This window comes from Labrus bergylta, chromosome 6 (assembly GCF_963930695.1).
Source record: "Labrus bergylta chromosome 6, fLabBer1.1, whole genome shotgun sequence".
NCBI classification, from domain to species: domain Eukaryota; kingdom Metazoa; phylum Chordata; class Actinopteri; order Labriformes; family Labridae; genus Labrus; species Labrus bergylta.
The window spans coordinates 15,093,211-15,113,818 of record NC_089200.1 but is presented as its reverse complement, the minus strand read 5'-3'; the positions used below and the strand labels follow the sequence as shown (position 1 = coordinate 15,113,818).

The 20,608-nt window shown below is 40.4% G+C and overlaps 1 protein-coding gene across 4 annotated transcripts in view; it reads left to right on the top strand.

The window, feature by feature from the left end:
• The window catches only part of opa1 (OPA1 mitochondrial dynamin like GTPase), a 34,846-nt gene extending 14,673 nt beyond the window's left edge, over positions 1 to 20,173 (top strand). For all 4 annotated transcript variants that reach the window (XM_020639262.3, XM_020639260.3, XM_020639261.3 and 1 more), the window contains 10 exons: positions 561 to 726; positions 990 to 1,142; positions 1,391 to 1,499; positions 1,878 to 1,957; positions 2,180 to 2,320; positions 2,592 to 2,708; positions 2,819 to 2,912; positions 3,534 to 3,644; positions 18,440 to 18,513; positions 18,684 to 20,173. In XM_020639262.3, coding sequence (XP_020494918.1) covers positions 561 to 726; positions 990 to 1,142; positions 1,391 to 1,499; positions 1,878 to 1,957; positions 2,180 to 2,320; positions 2,592 to 2,708; positions 2,819 to 2,912; positions 3,534 to 3,644; positions 18,440 to 18,504 — 1,036 coding nt within the window. In that variant the 3' untranslated portion in view covers positions 18,505 to 18,513; positions 18,684 to 20,173. The remainder of the gene's footprint in view (positions 1 to 560; positions 727 to 989; positions 1,143 to 1,390; positions 1,500 to 1,877; positions 1,958 to 2,179; positions 2,321 to 2,591; positions 2,709 to 2,818; positions 2,913 to 3,533; positions 3,645 to 18,439; positions 18,514 to 18,683) is intronic.
• Positions 20,174 to 20,608: the final 435 nt, after the last annotated feature.

Below are 20,608 nucleotides of genomic sequence, written 5' to 3'. Positions count from 1 at the left end.
ATGGTGCTTATTGACAGTGAGGAGAGCTAGCCTGAACAAAAGGGAAGCCTAATGAAATATGAGCGTGCGTTTATGATAAATGAGAGGAGCGGAACACTGGCTTCATCTAACAGGGACTTGGGGAGGTTTTTTTTTTTTTTTTCATTGCCACACTTCTATAGAGGGATTTGGCGGGAGTGTGCAGGCTGGTAGCTGCTAACAGGGTGATGCTTGAGATGTGTTGGAATGTACAGTCCTACTCGTACTGCAATCACAGTGGCAGTCATCACAAAATTAAACCAGCACAAGGAAGGTTCTTCCCTCAATTCTTTCCCTAAACCTTGTTCCTTCAAGAACTAAGCTGAATATCTTATATCGACTCTTTTGCCACCCCTTGCCCGTTAGATCCATCCCAAATTGAAATATAGAAATAATGGGTAAAGTATTGTCAGAGAACTTCTGTCTCTACCTGACTGAATACAGACAACCAAAATCACAGCAGCTAGAGTTGCCATTTTTAAAAATGTTGTCTTTCCTCGAGTCACTGGAAGCTGACTTGACTTTTGCTTCGACCGTTCCAGGGAGTCCATCCTGCAAAAGAAGCTGTGGGAGCGTGTTTCCACCCATGTGATTGAAAATATATACCTACCTGCTGCCCAAACAATGGACTCTGGTACCTTCAACACCACAGTAGATATCAAGCTCAAGCAGTGGACGGACAAGCAGCTTCCACACAAAGCACTAGAGGTAAAGCAAACGGGCAGTCGTTATTCAGCTGGTTTTTAAATCTGCTTCTTAAAGGGAATATGTTAAAATAAGATATCAGATATTCAGAGATGATGGTAAGTTGAGGATATTACTAAAACTGAAAGTAGAGGGTTGATTTAAATTGTAATGTTCTCCTTGTTTAATGGTCTGTTCTAAGACTGCAGAAATAAAAGCTCAATCAGGCAGTGGTGTTATGGTAACATGAGCCTTTTCTTTCCCTGCTATACTTTGCCTGCCTTTAGGTTGCCTGGGAGACACTGCAGGAAGAGTTTGCCCGCTTCATGGCTGAATACAGAGGCAAAGACCAAGACGACATTTTTGACAAGCTGAAGGAGGCTGTGAAGGACGAGAGTATCAAGAGGCACAAATGGAACGAGAGGGCCATGGACAGCCTGGTAAACACACAGTAAATCCTTTCATTCTAGATGAGGGTTGAAGGTTGTGGAGGGCATGAATACTATTTGATCTCACAGGTCTTGACAAACGCAGGGTTTCATTATTATTTTAAATGTTTGTCAAGAGAGCCCACTCGCTAACATGGGTGCATTTTTCTTTTGGTGAGCATCTGGTACAGAACTCAATGTGCATTTTTATGACATTAAAGTTAACCAAATAATGGGGCATTATTTTGTTTTTCTGTCAGAGGGTGATCCAGCACAATGCTCTAGAGGACCGATCCATCACAGACAAGCCCCAGTGGGATGCAGCGATCAGTTTCATGGAGGAAACTCTGCAGTCCCGCCTCAAAGACAGTATGTTAGCCTCTTCTAATGTCTCTTATACCAGTCCTGGACTTCCTTCCTAACCATGTGATAACATACCTGTCAAAATGTTTCAAGAGCTCTTAGTAGATTTGTCAACCGGGGCTTAAAGATGACACCATTAGTAGTGTCATGTTTTGTACTAGGAGATGTTAAAAACAGTGACCACAAGCAACGACCTTAACCATCTGACTTGCAGTTTCTGTTATATTCCCTCCCTTCATAATATAAGGTTAGTTTTCAATACAAGGTTAAAACAAGATACAGAAACATTTATTAGAAAATTAATTTGAAGAGGTCAAAACATGCTCTCCTTTCTCTTTATGTATTTCATGTCTTCTGTTGTCCTGTTTTGCTTTTGTCTTGTAGCTGAGTCAGTAATCAGTGATATGGTGGGACCAGACTGGAAGCAGAGGTGGCTGAACTGGAAGAATCGCACACCAGATCAGGTCAGATTTTGAAATGTCTCCAAAATTCTTTAATTGTGACTGCGTTGTTGTTGTTTTTTTTTGAGGCATCTATTACCATAAATTTAAAAAAAATATGCTTGTATGCTTCATAATTTTTTCAGTTCTTCAAATATATACGATACATTAAACAACCATCTACTTTAAACACAGACTATCATCACTTTGAACTCAGCACTCACTCCCTTTTTTCCATCTTTACAGCACATTCGTAATGAAACGAAAAATGAGCTGGAGCGCTTGCTGAAGCTTCACGATGATCACACAGCCTACTTGGCCAATGATGAGGTCACCACTGTTAGGAAGAACCTGGAGGGACGAGGGGTCGAAGTCGACCCTGTGCTGGTGAGACCAAAATACCCTCAACTCAGCGTCTGAACGAGAGACTGGATAAATATACATGAAAATACTGAAAACAAAAACAATAGAAATCATATCTTAATTATTAGTTTGAGCATGAATCATCTCATGTCTTTGCTTATTTAAAACAAGAAGTCCTAATTTTTGTGTTCAGTGAAAGTCCCAACAGCTTTGTAATGTATGAGATGCATGTTCCCTCTTTGATTATGTCTACAGTCCAGGTAATGCTGAATAACAAACATCTTTCTCTCTTCAGATAAAGGACACGTGGCATCAGCTGTATCGCCGACACTTCCTGCAGAACGCGCTGTCCCACTGTAACCTCTGCAAGAGAGGTTTCTATTACTACCAGAGACACTTTGTTGACTCTGAGGTAACAAAAGAGAATCAGAAATCCTACATGTCTGACTTTTTTTATATTATAAGCAGCAGAATCTAAAGGTCAGTGAATGAAAAGCTAAGTTAGATGTCTATATTTTACAGTTGGAGTGCAATGATGTGGTACTGTTTTGGAGGATCCAGAGGATGCTGGTCATCACAGCCAACACCCTCCGACAACAGCTCACCAACACTGAAGGTAAGTGTCGCGTGTCTAAATGGAAGATTCAGTCACACAAAAAAATGTCTATCATTCACAGAAAAATAAACAGAATGTAGATACTTTGGAAGCCAGAATTGAATTACATATAAAAACTCTTGGCCACTCTTTACTTTGTCCTACTCATTCAATCAGCGGTGCATCGCTCTGTCAAGATTGGATCAGTTGTCTTATTGTCATGTAGTTGGATTTAGCTGCATTGTAACGGTACTTGTATGTTTTCAACTCAAAAGCTAAGAGGTTATAGCTTGTTTTTTTTTTTTTTATGCCCTACTTTAAAACTTTGCTCTTTTATAAATGATTACATTTTCTTTGGAAAAAAAAGAAGGTGATCACTGTAAAGAAGCCGGCTACATAGTTCCAAGCTGTCCAAATGTGGTTATCCACACAATCGTAAATACTGGCCTTAAGCTTCATCCATAACCAGTTATCCAAGTTACATATGCCTATTGTGAGAATTAAAATACCTCTTTCAACCCTTAGAATGATTGAAATACTTGTTGATCACAACATTCATAGGGAACAAATGGGAGAAGAAATCAGATGCACTTTTGGATTGAAATTTGATTGTTATACTTGTCCCTTGATTTCTCCTCTCAGTGCGTCGGTTGGAGAAAAATGTAAAGGAAGTGCTGGATGACTTCGGGGAAGACCAGGAGAGGAAGAGTCAGCTCATTACTGGTCGCCGAGTCCAACTGGCAGAAGATCTCAGTAAGTTACTCAAACACTTTACAGCAGCAAAGTTATTCCTGTTTATGAGTTAAACAAAAATGCAAGTAATTACGTTAAGGGAAAAGTGAAAATGCTTTTTTTTAGTGCTGGAAGGGATCATACACGGTATTTTGAACAACCCAAACATTTAGTCTTTATAGGACTTCTTAGAGTTGTCAGTAGGTGGCAGTAGTGCTTAACGAAATAGTGTTGACTAGTTGCTTGTAGCAGAATTCACACAGTTAAGGATCCTTAAATGGCAGATTTACTGTTTACCCATTATGAGCTCTACTGCTGCCACATTTCAAACATGGCTGTGTTGTCTTCTCAAAAGTACTCAACTGCACGTAGGTCCAAGTGTACCATGCTGCTCTGTCTAGAAAGTATAACTGGCATAACATGATAAACACACTTAACATAATCTACCTGCTCAGCCCTTATTCAATTCTATTCTATTCATTTAATTACAAATAGAAAGAATAACATTGGTGTAATCAACAGAGTCACACAGATTGCCCACATCACAGTTCTTTCTCGCCATCTTGGTCCATGAGAGATCACACATACCTTATAGTAACAGCCTCTTTTACTTAATATATCTCTCTGAACTTCCCTCTGAATTGCATGAGGGGATATAGGTAAGCATATCTCTAAGAACCAGATATTCACCACTAATGTGATTGACACACCCACTTTAAAAAAGAGACTGTTCGACTGCATCGGCTACAGGATCCGTTTGCTAACTGACAATTTAACATCAGGTTTGTTTTTTCAATCACAAAGTTTCATGGAAGTTGCATATGCCTAGTTTTGTGCATATGCAACGTGAATAAAAGCAACCCTGACCTGTACATATTGCCTTGTGTTTCTATTGGCTTCTTAATCCCGATGTACTTATGGGGAGATGATTGAGGCACAATAGTGCTGGTTGGCTGTCCCTGGCAGAAGCTTTTTCAAATTTATCACTTAAGAAAATAATTTATCCATGATCATTGGGAAACTTGTGTGCACATGTGCGTCAAAGATTCAGAATCCCAATATACAGAAATGTCTCATTTGAATTGTTTAAAAGCCTTTATGTATGTACTGTATGTGTTGTATGTACAATGGCACTATGTGGTTGCTCAATAGCTTCCCCGTGTGTATGTTTTTGAAGGCAATGAGGGTTGAGCCGTCTCCAGCTGCAGTCTTACTCAGCAGAACTCTGCTTGTGAAGAAAAGTCTGCATTTACGCAGCGGCAAGCTGGCTTTCTTCCATTTCAGAACTCCACTAGGACACTAATATAATAATAGATCCGGTCATCGTTGGCGTACACAATGTCAGCATTGTTTACACACACTAATATTCTATTTTTCTACAAAAACGAAAACACGCCTTTCTGCATTGGATTTGGCTAAGGTGATCTTTTCATGTACTTTTCATGTTCTTTATTAAACAATACATTTAAAAAGCTTAAAATTAGTGTTTAAAAACCCTGAGTTTGTATGGTAGCCATATCTCTGATTCTACCTGTCGAGGAACAGAATAAATAAGGTATGCAGTGCTTTGTCCTCTAAATCTGACAAATATCATCCAGCTGTTTCCTGCATCCGATTTTCTTGGCTTTGATAAACAGAATCGTATTGATGGGTGTTACTTCGGCTCCAAAATTAACCTGGAATATTGTTAACTTCACAAAGTGCACACTATCCCCATTGTTTTCTGTCTTCATTTGGGCCTCCTGACTATTGACAAGGGTTTCATGTTGTACAGGCCCCACAGTTAAATGATGCAAAACATTGAGTCACTGGTCTGTCTATGAGTTTGTTCAGTGTGGTTGACCAAGAAGACTCGCATTTATCACCCTGAGACACTCACCTTGAATGACGTTTGTGCCCTGTAATGTAAACACGGATACGTACCCAGATCATGACAAACAGGATATTGCAGATTGAGGTTTACACACTTTATGGTATTTAACTTTCTGGGGGCAAAGAGAGGACTTCTTTTCCTGCATTGGATTCTTTTTTTCTGTCATACAAGCCAAGGGGAGAGGAGAGTACACACACACTAGACACACACACACTTACACTCAGAGTAGGCTCTCCATTCCACACACTGTCAGGAATGCCCAGACCTGCCTGGCCTTGCAAATCCTATGAGGCAAGTCGATCCCAAACTTTCCCAAACAGGCATGACATCCTCACTTCCACCGCTTAAGACTCCACTCTTTGATAAATGTGGTTTGAATCTCTCATGGGATCTAGAGGGTAGAAAAACACCTGTGCATGCACACCAAACACTCTTAAAAGCTCATGGAGTCCATGGGAACATGTAAATATTGCCCCCATAATACATCTCAGTTTTTTTTGTATCTACTTAGTTTTTGTTGGGTTTTGTTTTGTTTGTTTTTTCATCCACCGTGACAATTAAAATGTAGCTGTTTTAAAGTGGGACTGGCCAAAATTCACACCATGACTCTTGTGCAATATATTCCCTTTAGATTTTTTAACTTTTTAATTCCCTTATGCTTCAGGTGTTTCACTTACATTAGTACGAGCATGCAAGAGCTTCACTTTGAGAATACAAATATCTGTGATTTAGTTTTTACATCACAAATGATTCTTTTTATTGTGCAATGGTTGTGTAGGTGAAAATCATAGAATATGAACCAAAAGCTAAAGAAAAGTTGATTCTCATATTCTCATTCTAAAAGCAACACTTGGTACCCTGTTGCCAGAGGGATATAGACGCTGACAATGGACTGCATCATTCCTAGTCTCCGCCTGGAATCCGACTTTTTACTTCATATTAATTTGTGTCTCTCTCGCCTTTCATTTCCTATCTTACTTCACCGTCTAACCAAAATGGGATGCATAAACATGACTCAAAAATACTAACGGCACTCATTTTGCTGTAACTCATAATATTTAAATATGCTTCATATATACCTCTCAGCATGCCTATATCACTTAGAGCTGATGGTATGATGAAGTCAGACTTTTCTTTTTCCTCCTACCCAGAAAATGTATGTTTGAGAGTTTTAGCTTTGTCAGTCTGTCATTTTGAGTTGGTGGGTGAGTGGAGGATCTGGGTCATTAATTTTCTGACACTTTGCACAGGCCTTTCAGGGTAATGTAGACTAGACCCCTGTGTGTGGGCGTGGGTATGTGGGTCCGTCAGTCTAGACTGAACTGTGATGGCTTGCTGATGGGTTGACGCTGTAATACGCCTCAGAGCACCAAGTGGGGAAACTTCTGAAGGTTCAGAAGTCTTCTGAACCTAAAAATTCATACCGTAAGGGGAGATCTGCAGACATTTTCACTTGTGGTGCTCAAGCGTTGATGCAGATTAAATCTTTAAGTGATTATCAAGTATGCATTAGCATACCCTGTATCTGCTATATATGATGCCTTATCCAAAGCTAGCTTCATGAGTCTGACTAAGGTATCTGGCTGGGGGGTATGGATCTCGGATCATTCAAAATGCACCAAATATATAGAACAAATACAGCATCAAGTCATTATTAAAAAGCATTCAAAAGTCAGACTTTAAACTTGTAGCTTTTCAATCAGTGGAGCATCTTTGCATCTCCATAATTAAAAAGCTGCTGTCGAACTTAATCTTAATGGGAGCAGCACAAACCTCTTTTTTTTAGCCATGCAGGATTCTACAGTGCTACTTTGAAAAGTGAATTGTAGATATCTGTTTATGTGGCAACTTTACTCTATGCATTATTTAACCCCATTCCTGATACCTGTTCTTTCCCCCCTTGTTCATGAGCCTGTTAAAAGACAGCAGCTTGAATCGCCTCAGGCCTAAACTGTGACCTAACCCCAAAGGTCAGCAAGCTTATTCCACTGGCTACTTGATCCTGCTAGCCTTGTTTCCATCTCTCTGGATATCTGTGGCACTGTTTGCTGCCTCTGTCAAATTCTGTGCATCTGACCCTGGTCCTCTCTTTCCTTACCCTTCCTTAACAGAGGGATTGAGAGAATGAATGAGACACAGATTGGAGATCCCACATTCACCTGACAGCCTGAACTCTAGGAAAAGGAGGGAAGAGAGGAGGGAAAAGAGGGACTGATAGCAGGCGGGAGAAAGGATAAACACACTTAACAAAGGCAGAAATGTGTTCCCAGAGGCAGTTTTTTTTGTAAAGCTCTGTTTGCCCCTACCCGCAGGCATGCTCAGAATCAGCACAGCTCGGGTTACAGATAAAGGTCAGGTGTGTGTGTGTGTGTGTGTGTGTGTGTGTGTGTGTGTTTGAGAATGAGTAAGAGCGTGACCGTTAATGAGTAACACCGTCTAAATTGTAAGGAGGTATGTGTGTTTGTCAACGTGTGCCAGACCAGCTGTATGGCACAGTGCCGTCTCTGGAGCAAAGCCCAGGCCTAATGTTCAATCACAGGCCTCCAAGGAGACCACTGGGATGACGCTTGGCTGCTTCATTGCCCTTCATAGAAATTGTGTTTTGTGTGTGTGTTGTGATGGAAAAAAAATACCAGTGTTTGATTTGAAAAGGTTCCCTACACCAGTGTTTCGAGAATTACTACAGCATTATTAATTGCTGGATGTCCTATGTAATACTGTGAGCTTCCAGACCCCTCTCACTCATAAACATAACACCTGCACCATTTTAGTAAAAGGTTTATGTCAGCAAATGATGCTGCAAATTAAGACATATTAGACATGAGGCATTTATAACATTTAGAGCTGTTTTTTTAAAGGAGCTTTTGCTCGGATTCAATGGTGATGTTAACTTTCCAGGCTCATTTTTTTGCATTTAGGTTCAATCTTTATTGCATTGATGCATGTTATTGCAACAAATAGTTCATTTCTGTTCTTCCTCCCAACTTCTTCCTTTGTCACATCATGCAGTTCCTGTTTGCTGCTTCCCTCTTGGTTGCTTTTATCAGATTGATGAGGAGCTTGTGTACTGGGCTTTCTCATGAGCACCTGCATGCACACAGACGCACACTGTGGCCCGTATTGTCACAATATTACATCAGCTCTATTCTTCAGTTTGCAGTCGAGGTCAGCTGTCTAGTTAAAACCTCCATCCATGACTCTTGCATTACCGCTCTCCCATGACCGAGTATCTACATTGTGTATAAATGTGTGTCCTGTAATGCTGGTACCTATATAAATGTGTGTGTTCTTTTTGTTGTGCTTTTTTTTTACGGCACACTCACACTAGGCCCAGTTGCCTCTTACCATGCTGATGCATGATCAACCACTGAAATGATTGCTGTCACTACTGTGATACATATATTTTAGGTAAATATAACTCAATCTGGAATTCCAGATATGAAGTGTCATAGTTCATCAAAATAATACAATTTCTCCTCAGACTATTAGCAGAGTCATTAGCATGAATCAAAGGTTTCAAAGATGTTTAAGAAGTTAGGGTTCAGATATGTGTTGTGTAAGTTTTCTATTTCCAGACATGTACTTTGTTGAAATGGAAACATCCTGGACAGTACATTTGCCCCAAGACCTTCGAAGAAGCTTTTGTCAGTGTTTCAGATACAAGATCCCGTAATGTAGCATCTCCTCTTGCTGGTTTCTGGCATGTTGTTGTCAGAGCTGCTCAAAATGAACACCTGGCCCTCTCACAACCTTTAATAGCTTCACCATCTTTGTAGGCTTGTTGCCCCTGATGATTGCAAAAATGTGCTTATATATTATTGATATCTACTTTTGTGTTGAGGCCGTTTGAGATTGAAGGAATGAAAGGTGTCAACAGAAGGTGCTCTCAAGAACAGTGATAATGTGTTAAGTGTTTGCATGTTTGCACATGCAGTCACTTTCTCCTTATTCCTTTCTCTTGTGTGGAAACAGAACACAATAAAGCTCTGGTTGTCTGGGCTTGCTCACCGGAATGCCCTGTCAGCCGCACGCTCACTTCGTTTCCTTTCATCTCCTCCCCCTCCTCCTTCTTTGAGCAGCTTCCTCCAGAGTGATTAGTGATGAGGAGTGCTGCTCTGTAGAGGATGACGTATCGTCTTAAAGTGTTGTGTGCACATGTGGCTGTTTTCAGATGGGAGAGAACCACAGTTTGTCAGGACTCTGCTGGGGCTCCTGGACAAAGCTTACAGCTGGTTCATGTTTCCTGTGAGGCTTTATAAGGGCAAGCAGGAAATGAGCCTGAACATCTCTTGATCTTTTATCTTTTGTACCTTATTTTACAGTTAGGCCATTCTGCCTCGAAGGGAAAATTATATATCGCTTGTCATTCAAATTTTTTGCAAAGTCGAGTTTTCCATTTTCTTCGATTTCCAGTCTGAAATGAAAGTTTTATTCCCCCAAATTGACAAAAACTAAGTCGAAACCAGCCACGGGCGCCCCCGAACTTCCTTATCTTAACATTATTATTTTATGCAACCATTAACACACCACACATGATAAGAACTTACCTTCATCCCTCCAAACCCATTTGTACAACCTCAGGCGTCCCTGTATCCCTGTCTGTAATGGCTCTGTCTGCTGACCATAGCATTGGTTGACTGACAGGTTACACTTTAATCCAACAGATCATTTAGCCCCTGCCATATGTGAACCGGTGCAATTTAATGTAGCATGCTCACTTTGACTTTAAAAAGCAATGTGGGGTGAAAAAGGCTGTTTGGAAAAACTGCAAGTGTGGTGTAGTCATGCTCTCTCTCTCTGTCTTTATTCCAATAGCCTACTTATTGCTCCTGAAATACCAACATTTTGACTGAGTTTTTTCAAACGGTGTCTTTTTTTTTTTTTTTTTGGAAAGTGTTATCACATTTCAGAGAGAAATGTCCTGTCAGTTGATGAGTAAGGGAGGTTGACCCTCTCCTCATTTAGTTAACTGAAAACATGATAAACAAACCTTCTGATGGAAAAAAGGGTGGCGGCTAATTTTGTCCAGTTCAAGCATTTTTCTTGCTTATGTGAGGTAGTGAGATTTTGTGGACAGTTGGGGAGAATTTCTTCAATCTGAACCCTATTTGGTCCCCAACCCTACAGTATATGTAAGTAAAGACTGTTTTGATCACCATTTACAAATGTCTTACCAAGCCCTGTAACCCTTATTTCTGCCTCACAGCATTATGGCCATGAAACAGATCACTGTTTTCATCTCAGCGTTGATGCAAGATTCAAGATTTTTATTTGTCACATGCTCATACAGATGTGCAGTGAAATGTAAAGACTGTTCCGCAAGGCCATGAAAAATAAACACTAATTACTAATACTAAAATTACCAATACACATACATACAGTAATGTAGAAATATATAATGTAAAATTTTAAAATAAATATTAAAATATATAAAAATGTAGAAAATGTAAACAGTGTAAAGTGTCTCTGTGTTAAGTGTCCAGGGTGTCAAAGTTCAATGTGCTGATTTGAATGTGTGGTGTGAGTGCATCATACGGTCACAGTTCTGTTGTTTTTTGTTGCTACTTGATATTATTACCTGATCTTGTTTGTTTGTGGAGGTTGACACACTTGAGTATCTTTTTAAAAGTCTCTTCCTCAGAGGTTAAAAATTCCACCTTTTTCCTGAAAGAAAGTCAAAAGGAGACAGAAACATGCGGTTTAAAATGTATCGACATCATTGTAGACACAGCCTGAGACTGCTCTTAGGGAACGTGGGGGTGGTTTTATACAGTGAGATAGTGGGCAGACTGTCTGCTCTTTGGCACGCCGGGGTCTGCTGCTCTCACTTGCACTCTTACTTCAACATGACCTTTTATGAATTTGAATTGCTTGTTTTGTTTCTCCAGCTACACTTTCTGTTGCCTCTACGTTAAACACTGTCCTTATTCCTTCCTTATCCTTTCTTTCTTGGACTTTCTCTCTTTATTATTTAGCCCCTTTTTTACGTTTCTTTTTCTTTATGTAACCATTCTTTACACTAATCCTTCCATTACATTTTTTCTTTGAATCAATCCAGGAAGGCTATAAAGTGATACAATATAGGTTTGATTGTCCCACAGAGGATAAAACTTCCGGATGCAGAACGATGTATTTTCTGCTTGAAAGCAACAAGTAGATCTACAGTTGTTGTAACGCTCACACAGTGACGCTGCCTGCATTTATTCAATGTTGTCCCAATCATGTATGAATGAGATTTCCTAACACTCAGTTTTTATGTCTGTCAGTCTTTGTTTTGTGTCGAGCGGTGCAGGAAAGTTAAATACAGATAAAAGACATATACTGTATGTCATAAGATTTATTACGAAGGCTTCCCCTCATATTAGATTTCCTGATGATTTTATTTTGCCCTTAGTTTGAGATATATATTTTAATTAGCTCTAAAAATGTGAAACAATCTACCATTAGCTTCAAATTCTAAAGTTGTCTTCTTGTTTCTTTTACACAGTTATACTTTTCCTTCTCCTCTCATAAGACAGCTCATCAGAAGCATGGCTGATGCCGGGCATGTGGTATCTCTGTTGTTCACTCTTTGGTGTTCTCTCTTACTATCACAGCTACCCTGTTTCTTGATGTCCTCTGTGTGATATAGTAATCTTTATACAGTTTGCTTTCCTTTTAAGCTTATGTAAAACACAATAGTCTCCATTCCTCAAGGTTTCTTTTCTTCTTTTTCTTCTTCTACTTTACCGCTCACTCACTCCATCTACCAGCCATCTGCCACCATTTACCAAAGTCCTGACCTATGTTTTTTTTTTTTTTTCTTTTGACCATCATCCATCTCTTGCCCCTTTTTCCCCACATTGTTTTATCATCCTCCATGTCTAAATCTAAATCCATCTTTTCTCTCATGTCAAGAACCAGTCAAGTCTGTAAAACATTATTTACATGGGGACCCATCAATCCAGCATCTTATTGAAAAACTCAGCGAATAATCTCTGGCCACGATGATGGATGAATCATTAAAAGTACCTTTGTATGGTAATGAATGTGGAGAAAAAAAACGTGAAACAATACTAAAACCGTCACACACTTTCTTACTCCAGGCTCCCTGCATTTAAACATCCAACAAATTGCTCTAAATTTGATTAAAACGTTTCTACTGCTCATTGTTAGTAGTTAGCAGTGCTGCTTTTAGTAATATTACTTACAATCTGATTTATTTGGCTGATGACCAATCTGCATGTGATCCGTCTGGTTTAAAAAATCCTTACGGGACATAACTCAGGAAATACATCCAACAGACTATGGAAATGAGGAAAAGAGCTGTGGTGTTTTAGATGACTGTCAATCTGGAGGTGATAATAGAAGTGGTGATAAAGAAGTAAAACTATGACAGAGAATGTGAAGCCATCGTTCATTCTCCTCAGGGAGAAAGGGAGAGAGAGTAAGTGTGGGAAAATAGGAAAGAGAGGGAGGTGTGTTATGGGGAGGGGAACTCCAGCAAGGCTTCTGTTCTTATGTTTTCAGCACAGTGTGGCCACCAGGGACACATTACCACTGATCTGCCTGTCACTCACACATGCACACAAAAAGATGTGACATCAGGTGCTGGTTAGGGTGAGGTAATAGGAAAGCCATACGATCCCCCTCTTGTAAAAATGCAAACTTTAGGTTGGAATCTTCTCATCGCTCGCATACAGCAGAGGAAGTTGGTCCAAACCTTGTCTTGTTTCTTTTTCTGCCTCCCTCTGCTTATCTTTTTCTCGTCGTGTCAATGGAGAAAATATCAAATCATCAGGTTCCCAAGATTTCAAACTCGTATTCAACAGGCATTTTTGAGTGTTGACTTTAATGCAAGAGATTAACTTTTGTAACTTAAGAACGTTCCCTTTTAGAAGATATTCTGAGCTTCTTTTGAGGCAAACCTCTGCTGTCCAGTGACTCCAGCAGTTGTGGCTTTGCTAGAGACTAAAAGCAATTCCAGGTGCCTGCCTCTTTGTGGGGTGGCACCTCCACCGGTACCCACTAGCTGCAGGGTCATCAATGGGAACAAGTGTTCCATGATGTCTCGCCCCTTAACCCAGAACATCTCCTGGTGTATTCTTTTTGGTCTACCTCTAGTTAATCCTCTCAGGCCTGGTACTCGATTAACCATCCTTGAAATGTTATCACCACCATCCTCATCTTTATAGCCCCCTGCTCTAAAATCATTTGAAATGTGTGGAACTTCAAAGACCCAAGCAATGCTTGTCAATAAAACCTGCAGAAAACAGTCCAACAGCGGTCATCACCTGGTTCTTTCAAAGGATTTTGCCGTGCTTTTTCCTGTTTATGTTTAGTCTGCCCCCTGTCCGACCCCAACTTTGACCTGCTCAGACCTACGTATGTCTTTTCCCAGGTTGAGCTGCTCTCAAAGGCATCTGTTTTCTAGATAAGAGGGGTGAGCACAAGGGTTGATTCATAGCTGAGTCACTGACACAGCGTTTGGGCCGTCGACTTCCCAGTTCTCCCTGTGTCCATGTCTCCCACGGCTCAGTTTTTATAGCGTGACAATCCAGATTTAGTGACAAATCAAGCAGCACACTGAGGAAAAAGGCTTCTCTGTTTGTTACATTAAGAGATCCTCTTTCATAGAAAGAAACAGCAGAGCAAAGTCAGGAGATATAAAAACGTTTCTTCCTGATGATGACAGGTAGGGACAGGAACCAACCCGATCTCTCTAGTGACCATGCTGTGAATTACTGCTTGGTTTTCAGTAGGAAATTTCTAGAGAGTAATGCAGGTGTAGCCTCAGTCTTGGCATCAAACTTTATTTTATGTCATTCTTGGTTGCCACTTTTGTGTTAAAACCACCTAAGCTTAGCTTTGCAGGAGACTTGCCATCTAGAGGTAGGATTATTTTCTATCTTTACAGAAGGTGCAGGCCTCATCCCCTCATCTTTTCTCTCCTCTTCTTTCTCTCCTCTGTGTTGGCTACTTGTCCAGCAGGGCCATGCAGTTTCGCAGTCTAATTACAGGTCAATTAGCGGCTTTGTGGCTCAGCCGTCCGTCTGCCAGCGCTCCGGCCGTCCTAAGCTTACGGGACTCTACAGAGTGAGAGTGAATGAGATATCATTTCATGTGGAGATCAGCCGAGAGAAGGCATTGAAAGAGGAGATTGGAGGGAAAGCCCCCCCCCCCCTCTCCATCCTTGCCGACCAACACAACAACAAGCATCTTAAAGCAGGGGCCTCTGGGATAGAGGCCAGGGGATTATGGGAATATTCATGACCACATAAAGGGGTGAGCGGTTGAATGACTGTGTTTTGGGGCTCATCTCTTAGGTAAACAGGGGCCTAAATGGAGTTTTATATCACTACTCCCACTGCACCAGGCAATGGTGACTTTGTCCACTGTTTTTTGTTTCTTTTCCACAGGACGTAAAAAGAAAGCCTTGTTGTGGCCTTTTTTCCCCCTCTGATGTCTTGTGGTGGCAAACAGATGGTGATGGGGGAATAAATATCTGTTTCTCACAGTTTTTATCCTCAGAATATTGGCTTTTCTGAAAGACACCATTCACATTCACCAGTGGCCCCCTGGGCTCCTAAAGCGGCTGAGGGCTCATTTTAAAGTCATTAAGTTTCCTGCTGTCAGAATGCTGCTCGATGGGTTATGCTGTTGTAGTCTCTGCCACTCTTACTCAAAAATGGTGTGGCAATATTGGGCATGCAGTCAGGCAAAACTCAAACTAAAATGCATTTAAGTGGCTCGTCACTGTACCAACAAGAAAATGGAACACCACCCAAGTAGAAATGGATGAGAAACAGATTGATATGTCTGAAGGTTTATCCAACACTAGAGGATTGTCTGTGGTTTCTTCAGATTATTTTATACCTCTTTAAAAGTTAAGAGATCTCCATTTTTTTTTTTTTTATATTTTGACATCACAGTTGCTATATAAACAATGAATATACTGCTTTCATGTTATGGAGTTATCTACCACAGTGCAAGAATGATCATATTGCCTCATTTAAAAGTACAAGGGATGGTTTCTCATGAAGTGCTGAAATCATTCTGAATGTGACCCAAGGATAAATGAGATCATATTTAAAACAGTGTGTAAGGTCTTTTGAGGAAAGGTTAGCCTTGTGATTATGTGCGATGTGAAAATCTTGACAAACATTGGTTTTAGTTGCCACAGGTGTTGATGGAAACTGATTTTCAGCCTCTCGTTAGCTTTCTCTGTAAAATGTGTCTTTTCTTACCACAAACTTACTAATCTAACTGCTGGGTCATTGTTGAGCCCTGTGATTTAACAGAGCTTGTTGTTTGACAGTCAGACAGTGAGTAGGATCTTTAATGTCTGACCAGTGTGAACCACTCGGCTTTCGAAACACAGAGGCTTCATAAAGAAACTGATCATCAACCACATCTAAACCCAGTTTGAAGCTTTGAAGACCGAGCCGGGGGATTTCCCATGTTTTGATGATCTGACAGGTAGTACCCTCCTTTCTTCACACCAGCCAAAAACTCCACTGTTCTATCTGTTTTTCTTCAGGTCAGACAGATGTTGCTAATCCTCCTCTGATTGGCCTGGATTGAGTTATGTTGCCCTGTGGTCAGAGTGCTCAGCCCACACGGCTCAACTCAGTTGCCTTTGAGCCATGTCCTGTGGTGGGCTGTGTGCTGTAATGGCGTACCGCATGGTTATGTTTCATTCAACCCCACACCTGCTGTTGCAACTTGTCAGTATGCCCCTCCACAGGCCCTCTTAATACCTCCATTAGGTGTTGTAATCTCCACCTAACGCCCTGCCATTTCGCCCGAGTGTGTTAACAGAGAATCAAAGGCTGGGGATTTTTTTTTTCTGTTTTTGCCACCTGCCAGCGGTGAGTGTGTAGGCAGGTGAATAGAGGTGGAGGTGGCATGACTGTACAGCTCTTGCCTGTTTTCAATACATAAGGCGGACTGGGGGCGTGTGTCTTACAGGGCAGGGTTTTTCTGGCTGTCAATTAATTTTAATAAGTTCTGCCTACACCTCAGTCTGAGTGTGTGCGTTTGTGTATGTGTTATTTTGTGCTCGTTTCAACTCTTGTGGTATCCCGCACTTCCCAGCTCCTGTAGTGTTTCAGGACGTGTGTGGGGGGTGTGCCTGCATCCCTCACAACTCGTGTGCTTTTCATCCATCAGGAAGAGGATACCTCGGCAGCCGTGCTCCCTTCAAAAGGGGGCTGCACACACACAAACCCCCAAGTAGCATATTCAGTTTCACTCCAAAGCACGCACACAGTTGTCATCTTTGTGCCGACCTGAAATGGACACTTGGGACACTGTTGCTCTGAGGTCTAGACCACAATAATTTATCTTCTTGAAAACCAATGAGACTTTTTCAAACTGTGTTTTCATTGGGCCTCCTCTCAGGACAACAATCAACAAAAGATCGCCTATGGATCTCGTGTGGCTGATTGATCGAGATAGCGCAGTGCAAGTTTGTTCTTCCGAGTCGGTGTTTGAGTTTGTGCTTGGGGGAGATCCAGACAGATTAGCGAGGGTGACAGGGAAGTTGGAGCAGCAGCCAGGCCTGGAGGTGCAGCTGGCACTGCAGAGCCACAGCTTCCTTTTTCTCTGTGTTGGCCCACAGACTTCCTTCAGCCACTGTTTAATCAGCGATTAAGACTGGTTTAGATGGCTCGCTCATCTCGTGTGACAGTACATGTTGGCTGGAAGGATTGCTCGTCTTATGCTCGTCTGCGGACAATGAGAGTCTAATAATGAAAAGAAGTGACTGACTGTGTTTCCAGTAGATTCCCCCCTTTCATGTGAAATGTTGTTGTTATGGTATCTCCTCCTGTCCATTAGCAACGTGCCCGTGAGCTACACACCATGAAAAGAGGAGTGTGAGAGCTTTGATGTGGTCTTAGCTAACTGGGAAAGGGTACACAAGTCCTCCTCATGATGTGTGAATGAGGTCTGCCTTGAGGTTTGGCTGTCACTTTCAGAAGGTACCATCTGGTGTTTGGGTAAAATGTGAGGGAATTTCCATCTGCACAAATGTACAGTATGGATGGGAATATTGTTCAATTGTTTCTCCATTTAAAGATCAAAGTTACTAACCTGCTGTCCGTCCTTATCTTTCTTTCAGTCCATGTGTTAGATATTGTTTGAACCGTAAAAGAAGCAGAGAAACACTCACACAGCTGGACGTGAAGATGACATTTTAAAATGTTTAGGTCTGCAAGTAACAGTAACGTGCAATACCAATGAGCCTACCAGTTGTTTCCTTACTACTGAATAATCATTTCATACAATGTTTATAAATTGTTTTTATGATAACTATTTGTTGCCCTCACAAGTTTTTTTTTGACCAAAGGCGGGCTGCAACTAATAGTTGATTTCATTATTGATTTATTCCATGATTCTCTGTAATTATTGAGAAAAATCACTTTTTAAAATCACAGTTTATTCATTGTTAAAATAAAATGAAGGAGCAAATTGCAATTTTCCATAGGACAGCTGTTGACAACTTTAGTCATTTTTAGTTTTGTGACGAGGGGTCAAATTCAAATTATCCAAAAATAATATTTGGTTTACATTAAATTAAAATACAGAAATCAGGAAATAAAAACATTATATAAACCAGAGAATGTTCTCTTTCCTATTTGAAAATAACTTTTCTGAAGTTCCTTGATTGATGTTAAGTCATGCTCCTGTAGTTGCTGATTATTTTTTTCAATCAAAATAAATTATTTTTTATCAACACTGTTCACAGTTTTTTTTTAAATTGCAAATGTCCATATTCATAATGTATGGTCTCTGGATTCTTGGTACATAATTTAAAATAACCTGTAACAGTAAGTGTAACAGAACATGTCGTTTGTGTCTACTCAGTTGATTGACATTGTGTCCTTTTGTATTGGTTTTGTTTTAAGCATTCAGCGTGTTTATCGTGGTTAATCTAATCAATATGTTTTGTTTTCTGCAGAGAAAGTTCGAGAGATCCAAGAGAAACTTGAAGCCTTCATAGAAGCTCTTCACAAGGAGAAATAAGAGAAGCAGGTATTTGTCTCTGAAACCTTGAAGAATAGTAATTGGCATATTCGTTTAACAACTTTTAAATGTCAGTGTTTAAACGTCTGAAACGAGAGCGTACATCAACATGGCAATGGAAACTATTGATTGTATATGTGTCTGATCAGTTGTCCCTTCTCCTCTTTTTCTTTCTACAGTCATCAAAGTAAATGTATGGATCACAACAACAAAAAAATGCACTGAACAAAGACAACTAAATATGTAAATGACCTTCGTCACCCGCTCCTCCATAACTCACCAGATTTTAATACCTGCCGCTTGGATTCCTGCCCCCCCCCCCCCCCCTTGTCACTGATGAAAGAAATGGACCTTTAAAAAAAGGAAAACATGGAAGTTTGGATTTCAGCTTTCTTTTTGACTTCATATGCTTAGTTGTCAGGGGGACTTCTATCGAAGCCTAAACAGTCAGATCAGGTGGAAAATGAGAAGTTTGCTCAGTGTCATCTGACACCAGCCGACTCATTTTCAAGAAATAAAGGCTGGGTACATGTTTGTGTGTCCTTCTTTAAGCTGATGGTATCTGTGTATATATGATTAGAAGTTCACACCATTGATACTGTTCTGTTGGGTTAAGTAGCCTTGAGTTTCATACCCTTTTTCTTTTGCCTGGTGCTTCGACAATATGTCATGAAGATGATCTGGTATTACATTTAGCATTCACCCGTTAGATTTTTGTTGCACTTAAAATCCAAAGCACTTACTGCAGCTGCACTCTTCATTTACCCCACATGTATCCCTTAAGGACAAAGTGTTCCCATTTTCAACTTGAATCCATAAAACAAAACAAAAAAGAACTACCTGGTTTGATATTCAGCTGCCCTCCCCTCATCTCTGATATCAACACTTTCTGTTGTTCAACCACAACATACGCTCGCTAACAGGACAACAAGCAGCTCTGATGTTGTTGGAAACAATATAATGTATACAATTATTTTGATTTTTTTTTTTTTTGGACGATACATTGTTTATATGTCTGCCAAATGCACATCATTCACCTTTAGTTCCTGTCTTTGTGTGTGCGTACTGTTTGCACTTCCATCTTTGTACATTAACAACATTCATCCTATGTTGCAAACCGACAGATAAAAGGCAAACTTCAAATGAAAAGGGGACATTTTAAAGTGATTAAAAATGTAATGATACACCTTATTAGAAAAGTGCAGCAGGTTCCAACTTCTAATGTGATCAAGTTTAAGACATAAGTAATTATAAATATAACATCAGATTAAAATGTTTGTCAAACATGGTTAAGGAATATATAAACCAGATTCAAGATACTTTTAACAACTTTTTTTTTACACTTATAACACACAGTACTTTTGACCTGGGCTTTAGACTTTAATGGTTTAGTATCCAGGCCATCTTTACAGATTGGTACAGTTACACAGGGGTAAGTGGGTTGTCTTTCTGGGTTTTCAAACCACAACAGCTTTGATCTTCTTTTATTTTTGCAGGACAGTTATCTCTGAAAACATGTACACATCACAGATTCCTTTTCCTCCTCCGTCTCTGATTGAGTGGTCTTTGAGATCGTGTGCTTCTTGCTGCTTCAGGGGTGAGAGTACACACCCGAACACAAAGATAAATCGTTCTCTTCCTTGGTAAATGAACAGAAACTGTACTCCAGGTACTCCAGAAAAATATAAAACGTGCTGGTGGGTTTTTAATGTGTGTGCTAAGAGTGTACTCACTGATCCATTTGAAAGTCACTGTCCACGGCAAGATTTCCACATGGCTACCAATTTTACTCCTCCACCTCATTCTTGTCTTTAGTCTCTCAGCTTGAATCCATTTTCTGAAAATCTGGATAATTTGCTCAATGCCCATTCTTTATTTACCCTTATGAACCTCCACTTTCGCTTCCTAGCTTGCATAACAGTGTAATGTCTGCCTGAAGGAGGGATGTGCTCTTTGCTAACCCTGTACAGTCATTCATTCATGTGTATATGGGTATACATATAAATTATACGCCGTGCATTCTGTACAGGCAGAGATAGAGGGAAGTTGTGGAGTTATCATGTACAGCACATGTATTCAGAGTGAGCCACTTGTGTAACAGAAA